Genomic DNA, 14,834 nt, shown 5'->3' on the forward strand with positions numbered 1-14,834 from the left:
CGACTGCATTAGTTTTATCAGGCGAGCTGTTTGGGATTGCATACATTTCCCAGAATTCATAGCGGACGCAAACTGCGCAAACTCGCGCCACAGTTGGCACGTAAACACAGCAACTGGAAGCAGCTCGGTTGAAATGATTCCTAGCAGGTTGGTGCAGGAAATTAAAATGAGGACCTTTGATTATGTATATGGGCTGATCGTGCATGGTTTTGTCTCGTATTAGATCTCAGAGCTGCCACTGGATATTTAACGCGATTCTTTACAGGGGCTGTGCACTGGCTGAGCTAGCTGACCAAGAGTTAACCAGCTAGCATAGCGAGCTAGCTATGTAACTACAACAAATCAGGTCAAAATAATACATTAGAACTGGTGGAATGAAAATGAATGAAGGTGTAAATAGATATTTTAAATAATTATATTTCATCTCAAAAGCTCATTAAGAATATAATGTTAATAACCCTGCTTAAATTAGCATAGGAAGTCACCGAGATAGCGTTATCTTGCGTCACTTCCTTCGCTTGTGCTTGCTATAATGACGTGGGATCCGTATTTGATTTTTAAAAATGCGTATTTTAGCGAGAAAACGTTTTTGTAGTCGTTAAAATTAATCTGGATCATTTGTTTTATTATGTTTTGTCTAGCTAAGTTCATGATAAAGAGCCGGACAGATCTGTTGCTGCCCAGCAGTGCGGAAATGCTATTCAGGGGAATAGCATGCTGTTTCAGGGGAAATAGCCAATGAACAAAAGTTGATAGAAGTCGCAATTAGCTAATTTGCATATTAGGTTAAGCGTCATGATCGTTTGCATTTTCCTTAGAAAGAAAGAAGATTTAAAGAATACTATCATTTTTGTCACACATGCGGACAAAAAATAAATATGTAAATATGAACCGTGTAGGTATGACAATGGTGGGTGTGACAATGGTGCTCTGTGATTGGTTGTTGGGAACAATGGTGCTCTGTGATTGGTTGTTGGGAACAATGGTGGTCAGTGATTGGTCGTTGGGAACAATGGTGGTCAGTGATTGGTCGTTGGGAACAATGGTGGTCAGTGATTGGTCGTTGGGAACAATGGTGGTCAGTGATTGGTCATTTGGAATAGTAAATATTATAGTTGAACTGAAATATTATAAGCATAATCTTGATGTTCAATTAATTTTTTTCAGATAGTATGGAGAGGTGAGGTGTCATCAGAGTGTAACCGAAAGCAGGGCAGCGTGCCGTGATCAGCCAATAGGAAAGCGGCGGTGCAATGACTGAGTGCTTCCTGCCACCCAATAACAGCCCTGCAGAGCAGCGGCGAGGTACGGAGCATCAGAGTGGTGTGCCTCGGACCCCCAGCTCAGAGGAAATCAGCCCGACTAAATTCCCAGGGTTGTACCGCACGGGTGAACCGTCACCGCCGCATGACGGACACCACCATGAGCCCCCCGACGCAGCCTCTGATGACGATAAGGAGCACAGCAAGAAGAAAAACAAGTTCAAGAAAAAGGAGAAACGCAGTAAGACTTTTCTTTCTCCGGTCTTTGCAGTTTTTCTTGTAGGTTGACATTTAAAAGTAGCCAAAATATTAGATATCACACACTTGCCGAAATAAAGCCTTTAGGATCTGTTTTTAGTCCGGGAAGGTGCATGTGGTGTACCTTTCATTAGCTTTTAGAATAAAAATTTAATGGTATATCCGTGGTACATGAAATACCTTAAATTATTTTTAAAAAGTACATTATATTATCGTTTGCAGGTGAAAGATACATAGTAAAGATACAAATGATGTACCCTTGAGGGTATCACGCCAGCAAAAGTCCTGCTCAGTACCTTTATTTGTGAGAGTGCAAAGTTAGACCTTAGCCTTACGAGTAATGGAGCTGTTTTTTGTTTTTGTTGTTGGTTTTTTTTTTTTTTTTTTTAGCAATTTTTATTATGTATTTAATTATTTATTTGTGTATTTTTATTTATTTGATTAATTTTAAATCTTTTGATGTTTTTTCATTTGAAATTGTGTTTAGTTTTAGTTGGGATTGTTTATTTTTATGTTTTTCGTTTTGTTTTATTAGATTTTAACATTTAAATATATTTTTGTGGATAGCTGTTGTGCATGTGCCCATTTAAATCCCCTCCCCCTGTCCAACCCCACCCCGATCTCCGCAACGATGTTATGTGTAAGAGTTCACATCAAAACATTCCCTCAGAGCACTCACACATTTCCTGTCAGTTGCAATTTTCCACACCAAACTAGAGGTTATGTGACTGTTTGTATGGAAAAATGAAAACAGAAATGAATTCACAGCTGCATTTTATATTATTTCAGTTAGCCAGCTACCCCCACACAGCACTGTGCTAATGTTGTCAGCTGTCTGGCTAGCTTAGCTAATGTTGCCCCTTCAACAGCAGTTATTTACATTTTTGTTGCTCACCAAGCTAGCTAAACTTACAGTGTTGTGAAAATATATCTGATTTCTTCTGTTTTTGTATACATCTCATACTAAATTGTTTCAACAAAATCTAAGATAAAACGAAGGCAACCTGAGTAAACACAAAATACAGTTTTTAAATGATAATGTTACAAAAAACTGGTCCTGTGTGAAAATGTATTTGCCCCCGTAGTTACTAATTCCACAAATCTATGAAACTGCATTCATAATGGTGTTCAGCTGGACTAGACACAACCCGGCCTGATTACTGCAAACCCTGTTCAATCAAATCAACACTTAAATAGAACTTTTTCAACAACATGAAGTTGGTTAAAAGGTCTTACCCTGTAACACACTACGCCAAAGCTGAAAGAAATTCCAGAAATGATGACGAAGAAGGTGATTGAAATACATCAGTCTGGGAAGGGTTACAAAGCTATTTCAAAGGCTCTGGGACTCCAAAGGACCACAGTGAGAGCCATTATCTCCAACTGGTAAAACTCGGCACAGTAATGATCCTTCCCAGAAGTGGCCGACCATCCAATATTCCTCCAAGAGCACAGTAATGACTCATCCAGGAAGTCACAAAAGAGCCAAGGACAGCATAAAAGGAACTACAGGCCTCTCTTGCATCAATAAAGGTCACTGTTCATGACCCCACTGTCAGAAAGACTCTGGGCAAAAATGGCATCCATAGAAGAGTGGCAAGGTGAAAACCACTGATAACTCAGAACAACATTAAAGCTCGTCTGAATTTTGCCAAAACACCCCTTGATGATCCTCAAACATTTTGTGAGAATGTTCTGTGGACTGATGAGTTGAAAGTGGAACTGTTTGGAAGACAGCAGTCCCGTTACATCTTCAGAAAACCAAACACAGAATTCCACAGAAAGAACATCATACCTATGGTGAAGCGTGGTGGTGGAAATGTGATGGTGTGGGGATGCTTTACTGCTTCAGGGTCTGGGAAACTTGTCATAATTGAGGGAAACATGAATTCTGCTCTCTACCAGAAAATCCTAAAGGACAATGTCCGGTCTTTTGTCCGTAAGTTGAAACTCAAGTGCAACTGGATCATGCAGTAAGACAATGATCCAAAGCATAGGAGTAAGTCCACTTCTGAATGGCTAAAAAAAAAAGATAAATTTAAGTTTTGGAATTGCCTAGACAAAATCCTGACCTGAACCAATTGGGATGCTGTGGCGCTACCTTAAAAGGGCACTTCATTCTTGAATACACTCCAATATGGCTGAACTAAAGCAGTTCTCCAAAGAAGACTGGGCCAAAATTCCTCCACAGTGCTATGAAAGACTGATCTCCAGTTATCTGAAGCTTCTTGTTCTTGTGCAGTTATTGCTGCTAACGGTGGCACAACCAGATTTTAAGTTTAAGGGGGCAATTAGTATTGTGTGTTTACTCAGGTTGCCTTTGTTTTATGTTGTATTTCATTTGGAGATCTAAAACTATTTCGTGTAAGATATTCACAAAAACAGAGGAAATCAGGATGGGGCAAATACTTTTTCACAGCACTGTAGTTTAAGTATTGTATAATGTAAGGTAAACCAAACAGTGCAAGCTAGCTAAGATTAAGGTAATTATTCTATTGTTTAAACTAGTAGCCAAGTTTCTGAGGTAAGCTAGGGAAGTAGGAAAGTACTGTTCTTTCCCCGAGGTTTTCTTTCTTGTAATGTTTTCCTCTTAATCATTAAATTTCCGAAGAAAACGATGCACTTTCTACTTACATTTCCCAACACTACATCAGAACATTCTGTCTAAAATCATCACATTTTTGTTAGCCATAATCTAAACTGTAATCAATATGAGAACAAATATGAAACCTAACTCTATCATTCTAAATCAATCTAAATGGTGTTTGTCATATTTGATATTTATTTAAGTTTGTAATGGAGCAGTTTATTTAAGCAGTTTGTAATCGTAATGGATGGCTCTTAGCATGCAAATAGTTTGTATCATTAAAATGATCATGCTAGATAATGTTTGAAATATTGGATTTAGCTTCAGCTAATGTTTTCCCAAGTTTCTCGGTGAAAGGCGAATCATTTTCTGTTTGTACTGTATGATTGTAATTTGAGACTGTGAAATTTCTTTCTTTTTTTTTAACTCTTTCGTACTTTAGCTTTCATACTTTAAGTAAATTTAAGAGTTTGTGCTTCTGCACTTTAACTCGAGTAAAGACTTTACTCCAACTTTTACCAAAGTATTTATTGGGAGGAATGTTTGCACTTTTGTATCTCAGATAGGTTGCTAGCAAGCTAGCTAACATTAGGATACCACTGTGGTAATTAAACCCATTAGTTATGTTTGCTAACCAATGAGTAAAAAGTAAGCTGTTAAATTTTTTGTAAACCTGCAGCCAATTTTGCTAGCAAGCTTTTTAGCATTAGGCTGTTGCGTAACCCAGTGGTTTTCAAAGTGTAGTGGTTTTCAAATTGTAGAGCCCGGGGGGCCTCTACAATTTGGTGTGAGAAATAAATTCTCACTCTCAGACAAACACACACAATCAATTCCTAATGTAATGTAAAGATGTAATATGTAATTATTAATTTAAAGGGGGGGGGGTGTATTTAGAAGTCTGTATTTTTAATGTGTTTTAAAGACATCTTGCAAAAGGGGGGCATCGGTCAAATGTCAATGCCATTTGGGGGGCCTTACCCTGGAAAAGTTCGGGAACCCCTGGCGTAAGCCATTAGCTCAAGGCTTCAAATGAGCTAGTTAAGATTAGGCTGTTATGTTAATCTACAGCCAATCTAGCAGGCTGGTTAACATTTATGATAGCAATTTTGGGATTAAGACCATTAGTTAGGTTAGTTATCGTCTGTTACATTTTTGGAAATCTTTCATTTGTATACTTAATAATATTAGGTTATTGTGTTCACCAGTGTAGAAGGTTGTTAGAAATCTAGTGAGCAGGTAGCCAGGTTTTCTAGCAAGTGTTAGCCTTCACACTCAATCGTTGGTGGATAACATGCGAGAGAGGAACATAGGGTGGGAATTGGCTTCACGTGTCTCAGAGGAAGCATACGCTAGCCTTGTCCTTCTGCCTTTTTGTGGTTTAAAATGTCAATAATGATCACTTGTTTGATTTACAGTGGTGCTTGAAAGTTTTTTTTCAAGATCAGACGTTGATAGTTCCCTGTTCTTTAAATAAAACCGGGCTCTCACTCACACCTGATTGTCATCCCATTGATTGGAAACACCTGACTCTAATTTCACCTTCAACTTTAACTGCTAATGCTAGAGGTTCACATACTTTTGCCGCTCACAGATTTGTAATATTGGATCATTTTCCTCAATAAATACATGGCCAAGTATAATATTTATCTCTCATTTGTTTAATTGGGTTCCCTGTGTCTACTTTTAGGACTGATGATGTTTTAGGTCATATTTATGCAGAGAGAGAGAAAATGCTAAAGGGTTCACAAACTTTCAAGCACCACTGTAGTGCTACGTTTAATTTTGGAGCTGAACTTAAGTACCCCGATTAGCCAGTTAGCTTATTTATGCAGCTTGATGTAGTCAAGACTAGTCTGACTAGAACTAGACAGATTTGTCAGTACTGTCTAGTTTCCATTCTGCTTTGCGCCATGTTATCAGTTCTACAATTCACCAACCACTATCAACTTCTGTAACTGTATACAATTAAAAAAATTTGGTGTGCTCGAGTGTGTCCGATTTTACTCCGCAGCTCTGGAGAGAGTACACTGTTTTCCACCCACTGGCTATATTTAGCCAACCTATTACAGGGAAGCAGGAAGTGATGGATAGTTTAAGGACACACCCTGTCAGTCGCTGTCCTCTGTGGGTGTGTATTTGTGGCAGAGCAACATCTCTGCTTGACACCAAAGCTCTCTAAGGAGACAGGCTCATAAGTGCTGGCTGATGGGTTCTGATCGCTGTTATGAGTTCAGTTACTGAGAGTACACTCTGCAAAGTAGGTGTCATGGCTCCAAAGATGGAGTGCTAAATAGAGAACGGGTGCAGTAGTCTCACAGGGAATAGTACTAAATTGTGAGCTGACCTCATTTAAGGGTTTTTTTTTTTTTTTTTTTTTTTTTTTTTTTTTTTGGGTCATGGTTCACCTTGCGGAAGATTGGCTGGAGTAGAGAGAGGCGAGAGGAGGTGGCATGGGATGTTTCTCAAAGCTTTGTAATCTGCCTGATTGCTTATTATGTTATCAGGTCTGTAGAGGAGAATGTGAGTTCTGACTCCATTTCTCATCCTTCGTTTCCATTTCTTTCCTTCTGTTTTGTAGCTGAGGGCTACGCTGCCTTCCAGGAGGACAGCTCGGCTGACGAGGCCGAGAGCCCGTCCAAGATGAAGCGTTCCAAAGGCATCCACGTGTTCAAGAAGCCCAGCTTCTCCAAGAAGAAGGAGAAGGACTTTAAAGTGAAGGAAAAAGGCCCCAAAGAGGAGAAGGCCAAGGACAAGAAGTCCAAGGACTTGACAGCGGCCGACGTGGTCAAGCAATGGAAGGAGAAGAAGAAGAAGAAAAAGCCCAGCACCGCAGAACCGGAGCCTGTCGCTGTGGAGACACCAGCCACGGTCAGACCCATTTTCGGTGCGCCGTTAGCTGAAGCAGTGAGGAGGACGGCACTGTACGACGGAATCCAGCTGCCTGCCATTTTCCGCGAGTGCATTGATTACATCGAGAGCTATGGCATGAAGTGTGAAGGCATCTACCGTGTCTCTGGTAAGCTGTTGCCTTAACCTGCATCTACACTTACGTAAACGTACGAAGCGACAAGCAGACTTTCGTTCCTTATACCGTTGAGGACATAAGTTAAAAAAATATCTTTTAATAAAAATAATAAGAGGGATCATAAAAATTTCATGACGTTTTTTTTTATTTAGCTCTGCCCTGAATACGCTATTTCATATAACAGATGTTCACAGGTAGTTCAAAAGTTTACACATGCTTGATTATTAATACCGTGTGTCGTTACCTGGATGATCAACGACTGTGTTTGTTTTGTGTTATGTTATGATTGTTGTTCATGAGTCCCTTGTTTGTCCTGAGCAGTTAACAGCCCACTAATCCTCCAGGTCCTTCATATTCTTTGCATTTCCAGTATATTCTGCATATTTGACCCCTTTCTAACAGCGGCTATATGATTTTAAGATCCATCTTTTCACACTGAGGACAACTCAGAGGGACACAACTATTACAAAAGGTGCAAACATTCACTGATACTCAAGAAGGTAACAAGATACATTAAGAGCCAGGGGGATGTAAACTTTTGAATGGGATTCTAGGGAAGATAGCGTGGTAAGCAAGAGAGAGCTTGTGTAGCTAGCTAGTGTCAGCTCATGTACTATGTTCATTTTAAGCAATGTCTGTTTTTGATTGTGAGATTTATAACTTAATGTTTACTGTTGTTCCAGTTTGACATAGAAATCAACAATGTAAGCAAAGACGTATCTTTAAGGAGCAGGGGAACTTGACCCTTTTCTCTCTCTGTGTCTGTGCAGGAATGAAGTCGAAGGTGGATGAGCTGAAGGCGGCGTACGACCGGGAAGAGTGCCCGTGCCTGGAGGAGTACGAGCCACACACTGTGGCCAGCCTAATGAAGCAGTACCTGCGCGAGCTGCCCGACAACCTCCTGGGCCGAGATCTGGCATCGCGATTTGAGGATGCATGCGGCCGCTCAAGCGAGGCAGAAAAACTGCACGAGTTCCAGCGGCTGCTCACCGAGGTTCCTGAAGGAAGCAGGCTCCTCTTGTCATGGCTCATCACTCACATGGACCACGTGATCGCCCGGGAGGCAGACACCAAGATGAACATCCAGAACATCTCCATTGTGCTCAATCCCACCGTGCAGGTGAGATTTAAAAATCATTTTAAAGTCGCGCTTTTTCATTAAAGCATATTATACGCTTATAAAAATCGCATCGTTTTGAAGATGGCTTAGTGGTTAGCACGTTTGCCTCACACCTCCAGGGTTGGGGGTTTGCATGTTTTCCCCGGTTTCTTCCCCCAGTCCAGAGACATGCACTGTAGGCTGATTGACATTTCCAAATTGTCTGTAGTGTATTAATGTGTGCGACTGTGCCCTGGGATGGTTTGGCACCCTGTCAAGGATGTCCCCTGCCTCATGCCCCGAGTTCCTTGGGACAGGCTCCAGGCAACCCTGTGTCGGATAAGCAGTATTAAAAATGGATTGATGGATTTTGAAGATACCTTGTGAGTTTTGCTATGCAATAGATCTGCCCCCCCCCCCCCCAAATTCAGACGTTGGTTAATATTTATATTACAGCAGAGCTTGGCTATGTTTACTTGAAAGGCAACTCACAAGGCTTATGAGTTTTAAACACAGGGGTGTGGGCAGATTTTTCTTTGCTGGATTTTTTAAGACCATTTCCTGCTACCGTAAAACTAAAGCTGTTTATAAATAATGGCACACTGTTTGTATGTTGCATCCTGGCGATGCTAGTTTTACTCCTGAATCTAAACTTATCTACACTCGTGATTAAAACAACTTACTTAGAAAGTTTTCCAGCATGTGAAACAAAGGGCTTTGTGGTTTCTCCATGACTTCATTAGGACATGCGGTTATTAGTGGGGGGATATTTGCATGTTTTGCATCATGTTGGTTTACACCTTAAATACTACACCTTACTACTGCCAAACAGCTAGAATGATCTAGACAGCTGAAATCTCTCCTTCCTTCTGTTTACAGATAGGGAACCGAGTGCTCTATGTCTTCTTCACCCACGTGCGTGAGCTTTTCGGGGACGTGGTCCTGAAACCGGTGGTGCATCCTCTGCGCTGGTCCAACGTAGCTACCATGCCAACCTTACCCGACACCCAGGAGAGCATTAAGGAGGAGATCCGGAGACAGGTACAGCTATAAAGAAGCTAAATCATACAGCATACAGAGCCTTTATGCGGCACTTTATTTTTTCCATAAACGTATTGTACGGTATACCGTACTCTTGAAACTTGTCGTAGTGTTTAGGATGAAAACTTTTAGGCTTGCCTGACCAGCAAAGGGAAGTAGAGTTTATTTTTGGCACATTTGCATATTTTATATAAGGAAGTTGCGAAATGGTTATGGGGGAAGAACTTGTACATCACGGGGAAATGCGTAATACACAAATGAGGTTCGATGTTTCAGTTGTGTCTTTGCATGACTTACGATGGAAAACAAATGAGAAGGTGTGATATAATGGCTGTTTGGGGGTTTAAAAAGCAATGTTTGTATTGTGTGTTTATATATATATTTATATATATATATATATATATATATATATATATATATATATATATATATATATATATATATATATATATATATATATATATATGGTTGTTTTTTTTCTTCTGCAGGAGTTCCTGCTGAACCGCCTGCACCGAGACTTGCAGGCTGGGATAAAGGACCTGTCTAAAGAGGAGCGCCTGTGGGAGGTGCAGCGTATCCTCACCGCTCTCAAACGCAAACTGCGTGAGGCCAAGAGACAGGCAAGGGCTCTCACACGTACTCGCACACACACCGCATGTCACTCTGAACGTTCCTACCAGTGATGCAGGTTAATCAGCATCCAGAACACCATGCTAGAAGACTTAAAATCATTTCTAAAACAAACATTTCAACAGAACACATGTATTACATAAATAAATATAAACTTCTATTATTCAGTATTAAACAAAATATCCTGATAGTAATAGTAAGTTGCCCTTGTTCTCATTTACTTCCATTTTCAAATACTAGGACAGAGGCTACACATTCTGAAAGTCCAACAAAGGACATTGGCATTTTGTCTCCTTTTTTTTTTTTTTTTTTTTTTTAATTTGATTCATGAGGATGTCTCTTTTCGTACGCACACACAGGAGTGTGAGAGTAAGATAGCACAAGAGATCGCCAGCCTGTCTAAAGAAGATGTGTCCAAAGAGGAGATGTCTGAGAATGAAGAGGAGGTCCTTAACATCCTCCTGGCTCAGGTGAGACCAAATCTGCTGGATTCAGAGAAACTCCGGATAGATTTCGTGAGTTTTCTGGAACGAATGGGTATAGGTTATAGATGTCCCGTTGAGCCGGGGCATCTCATTTGCTTTTATACCACAGTGTACAGTGCTGTTATATTTCCAGAACATAAAGGTGAAATGTGCTGGAGTAAAATGTGTCAAATGTATGTCTCGGGCTCCTCTGCTTCCTGTAGGAGAATGAGATCCTGACCGAGCAGGAGGAGCTGATCGCTTTGGAGCAGGTCCTGCGCAGGCAGATCGCCACGGAGAAGGAGGAGATCGAACGACTGCGTGCTGAGATTGCTGACATACAGAGGTCAGAGTTAACAGATTATCATTTCAATGCCTGCAATGTCTTCAATGCCTGCAATTTACTGTTAATCACACTGACTATGTTTACACGCACGCCAAATTCCGTTTATATTCGGGCTGCAGCCATATTCCGAATACGATGTTTATATGCGTACAGGCATCGGAATATTCCTGCATACATGGTTGTTGTAAGTATGCCCGAGTTGCCATTCCTAAATACCTAGCCTACAGCTAAGCATCTGTTAGCACCCACAATTCCTTGCAGACTGAGCATGGGCATATGTCTTCTTTCAGTGTGTTTACATGCAACAAATTTCCAATTAAAACGGGCATATTCCGGGGATGGGAATCAGGATTTTGGGAATCGGAATATTGTCCTGATCTGAAACGGGAAATCGGATCGCGGCGTTTATACGACTCGATACTAATTAGAAGATTTCCAGATTCCGATTAATATCGGAATATTGATCTGCATGGAAACGTAGTCACTGTCAGTATTTATAGTATGAAATGTATGCTGGAAAACTGAGGGATTCGAAACATCAAATCAATGTGAAAATCAATGTTTTAAACACATCACGGTTTAAAGGTCTCCGAATTGATGGATATAATATCAGCTTTTTTTAAAAAACCTCAGCATCTGAAAACCAGACGAATATATCAAGGCGTTTTTGATGTTTCACCAAGTGAAAAGAAACATCAGAAAATCTTGGCATTTAGAATGTTTATTGAAAGCTTTTATTTAAAGGTGTATTTGGTAGGATTTGAAATCTGGAGGTTATAAGGTAAACCACCAAAAAAACACTGCAGCGATTTGTTTTCTTATTGACCCCACCCCACCTTCCACGCCCATGTACACAAAGCTCCGCCTCCCAGAATCTACAGTGACAGAGTTGAGCCACATTCATTTGGCAGCTAGCTTGCTAAGTATCCATCATCTTATTCCATATTAATATTAATATTAGCAATAAACACGCACAATATCGCCACACCAAAGATCTTCTTTACTGCTGCCGTCCAGGCATGTTAGCAGATTTTTGTTTATTTATTTATTTATTTATTTAAATCTAATGATTGAATTGGCTATCCGGGAGGAATGTAGCTAATTCTGTCCAACTTCATGAGCAGCAGGTTTTGTTTCTTTTGGCATCTTTATGCTCCATCTTCTTTTTTGCGCATCACGTTGCCCCACAACAATATTATCTCGCTACTTTGGCTGTTTAGCGCTGGATTTCTCCATATTTCCATTTCTATGCAGTGAAATGAGGGTACGGTAACCAGTGGAAGTGTGGCAATAGCATGACTGACAAGAGGGGTGTAAACGTAAACAAAAAGTTCAGTACTAATCTTTCCCTCAGGTATATGATGTACTTACTTTGAAAACATTTATTTGTTGAATAAATGTCGTCCCTTTGCCCCAGATATTCCCATGTTTTTGTAATGGTAAGGAAAAAAATATCGACCATGTGCATTTTTAATGTTATGTGGTGCTTTTTAGGGCAAGTACTTTAGATTTAGTTCGAATTAAATTGTTGGGAAACGCTGGCCTAACCATTATGTCTTTCTCTTACACACATGCACACACACGCTTGCACACACAGCCGGCAGCAGGGCCGAAGTGAGACAGAAGAGTACTCCTCAGACAGCGAGAGTGAGAGCGAGGACGAGGAGGAGCTGCAGATTATTCTGGAAGATCTACAGAAGCAGAATGAGGAGCTGGAGGTGAGAGAAAGATGGAGGTGATGAGAGAGGGAAGTAAAAATGGAGCCCAAAAACGAATAATTATTATAATGATTAAAACATTATATCAGTTATATTATGCATTATTATTATTACTCAGTAGTTGAAGTCCTTTGTGGTTTTGCAGAACAAGAACACTCATCTGAACCAGGCCATCCACGAGGAGCAAGAGGCCATTTTGGAGCTCCGTGTTCAGCTCCGCCTACTTCAGAGCCAAAAGCTGCAGCAGGAGCACACAGCTCCTCCCACAGCGGAGCAGGCCCCACCCACACAGCCCAGCCCAGAGGAACGATCCAGAGCCGATGAGACGATCAAACGCAACGTCCCCGTAGCCATGGCAACCCCAGGCGATGCAAACGTCGCTGCTTCAACAGCTACAGCCAATGGGAAGCCGGGAAAGGAAGTTTTAAAAGCTTCACCTAGTAAAACATACACTGTTAATCAAAATCCACCAATGTAGATCAAATACATGATTGGCATCTGTTGTATTGTGGCCAGTGAGGTGGTGATTTAAAGCTCAGCGCATGCAATCGCTCACAGGTTTGAACACTCCGGACCACAGTTAGGAAGATGTGGTAAAAAGATGAAAAAATGGGTGAAGGTGAAGGGATTAAACCACAGTGGGTGTGGAAGAGGTGTCATTACCTTTTTTTTTTTTTCTTTTTTTTTTAATAAACTTTTTAAGTGGTGTAGTAAACTAAATTAAAATATATCTCAGTTAAATGATATCTACAATAAAAAAGAACTTTGGTTAGGATTTAATTTTCAAACCCAGGCAATACTGATTCCCAGGAAAATGCTGATTTCTGTTATTCTTTAAATAATTTTGGGAAAGTATTAATATTAATGAGCTACATGCTAGAAAATGGTTCAAATTTATTTCATAAAGGGGATGAAAAATTATTGGTCTCTTCATTTTGTGACAGATTTTTTCTTTTGTGCGTGCGTGAGAAAATCACTGTACTCTACAACCGGGCCGAAGTTTTACACTGAAGAAATAAACCAGATCAGTCGAAGAAGTTCAGGCGCTCTTATTTTATATATTTACATTATTTAAATAACTGTTTTTTGATTATAATATAGTGTTCATGCTAAACCGAAATAAAGTTGCAGAACTTTGAATGTACAGTACATTAACATCTGGTAATAAACAGCTGATGGTCACATTATCAACATGTTATTAACACTTTGTGTTTAAAATGTTGACCTAATCAAAATTGTTGCCAGTAGTTAGCTCAACAAGGGTTTCTTCTTCTTCTTCTTCTTCTTCTTCTTCTTCTTCTTCGTCTTCTTCTTATTATTATTATTATTATTATTATTATTATTATGACTAAGTTGTCTTTCTAATTGATTATTTGTGATTATTTTTGGGAAGTAATGACTCCAAATGTATAATGTCTGTTCCACAGGAACATAGAGAATGTTGTCCAAATGATACTTCCATTACACGCTATATATATAGTCTATGTTTCCTCTTTGCGTATTTTTTTTTTTTTTATCTTTTTTTTCCTCATGTTATCAGAACGAGGAAGTTCTCTTGAATTTATAAGTACTTTTTCAGTCGTGGTTCTACTATGACCTTTTGCACAGATGAAGCTCTTGTATGTTCTCACCATCAAAATAGTTGTTCATGTTCTTAATATGGCTTTTGTCTTTCCTAGGAGATGGATGCTACAAACTATAATAAATATTATGTCTGAAGAAAGCATTCCAGTTATTGCAATGTAAATATCATGACTGTACTGGGTGAAGGGGTTATTATATTAACATAACAAGAAAACAAGCATTACTGCAGAGACAATTGAGAACCAGTCAGATTCTGACCACAGGCCTACATCGACTGGGTACTTAAAGTGAATGGTAGGAAGGCTACATTAACTCAATTAACCAGTCTTTACAACTGTGACACTACTGACACTTTTTAGACATGCCAATCAGCCTACCATGCATGTCTTTGGCCTGGTGGAGGAAACCAGAGTACCCGGAGGAAACCCCGGGAGAACATGCAAACTCCACACACACAGAGGCCGGGAATCGAACCCCCGACCCTGGATGTGTGAGGCCAATGTGCTTAGTTTTAAATATTAATTAATGTAAATAAATATTAAATAAAGGCACCTTCAATATTTTCAGTGCACATTTATGATGTAAAAAAAAACCCCAGATATAATTCTTTAAAAAAAAAAAAAAAACATGATATTTGTAACTATTTACATTTATGAATGAAAAACCTCAGTCATGAGAATAACTGTGTTTATGAATAAATTAATATTTCGGCGATTTTTCTTTAAACCCCCCCCCCCCCCCCCCCCCAAAAAAAAAAAAACAAAAAACAAAAACCAAACTTTAATGTTCTCAAATTGAAATGCAGGTTGGTTGAAAATAA

General features: G+C 39.7%; 1 protein-coding gene across 3 annotated transcripts; it reads left to right on the top strand.

The window, feature by feature from the left end:
- Positions 1 to 14,157, top strand: ralbp1 (ralA binding protein 1). Of its 3 annotated transcripts, none has more exons than XM_017496290.3 (10): positions 1 to 147; positions 1,168 to 1,503; positions 6,686 to 7,123; positions 7,903 to 8,252; positions 9,111 to 9,272; positions 9,761 to 9,892; positions 10,262 to 10,372; positions 10,591 to 10,712; positions 12,310 to 12,430; positions 12,576 to 14,157. In XM_017496290.3, exons 2-10 carry the CDS (start codon positions 1,254 to 1,256, stop codon positions 12,906 to 12,908), a joined length of 2,019 nt encoding a protein of 672 aa, XP_017351779.1. In that variant the 5' UTR covers positions 1 to 147; positions 1,168 to 1,253; the 3' UTR covers positions 12,909 to 14,157. The 3 variants fall into 3 exon arrangements, with proteins under 3 accessions (XP_017351779.1, XP_017351780.1, XP_017351781.1); XM_017496291.3 differs by having other exon boundaries at positions 8 to 147; positions 1,172 to 1,503; XM_017496292.3 differs by lacking the exons at positions 1 to 147; positions 1,168 to 1,503 and adding an exon at positions 6,246 to 6,364.
- The last annotated feature ends 677 nt before the right edge of the window (positions 14,158 to 14,834 follow it).

The sequence above is a fragment of the Ictalurus punctatus genome, chromosome 20, assembly GCF_001660625.3.
Source record: "Ictalurus punctatus breed USDA103 chromosome 20, Coco_2.0, whole genome shotgun sequence".
Taxonomy (NCBI): domain Eukaryota; kingdom Metazoa; phylum Chordata; class Actinopteri; order Siluriformes; family Ictaluridae; genus Ictalurus; species Ictalurus punctatus.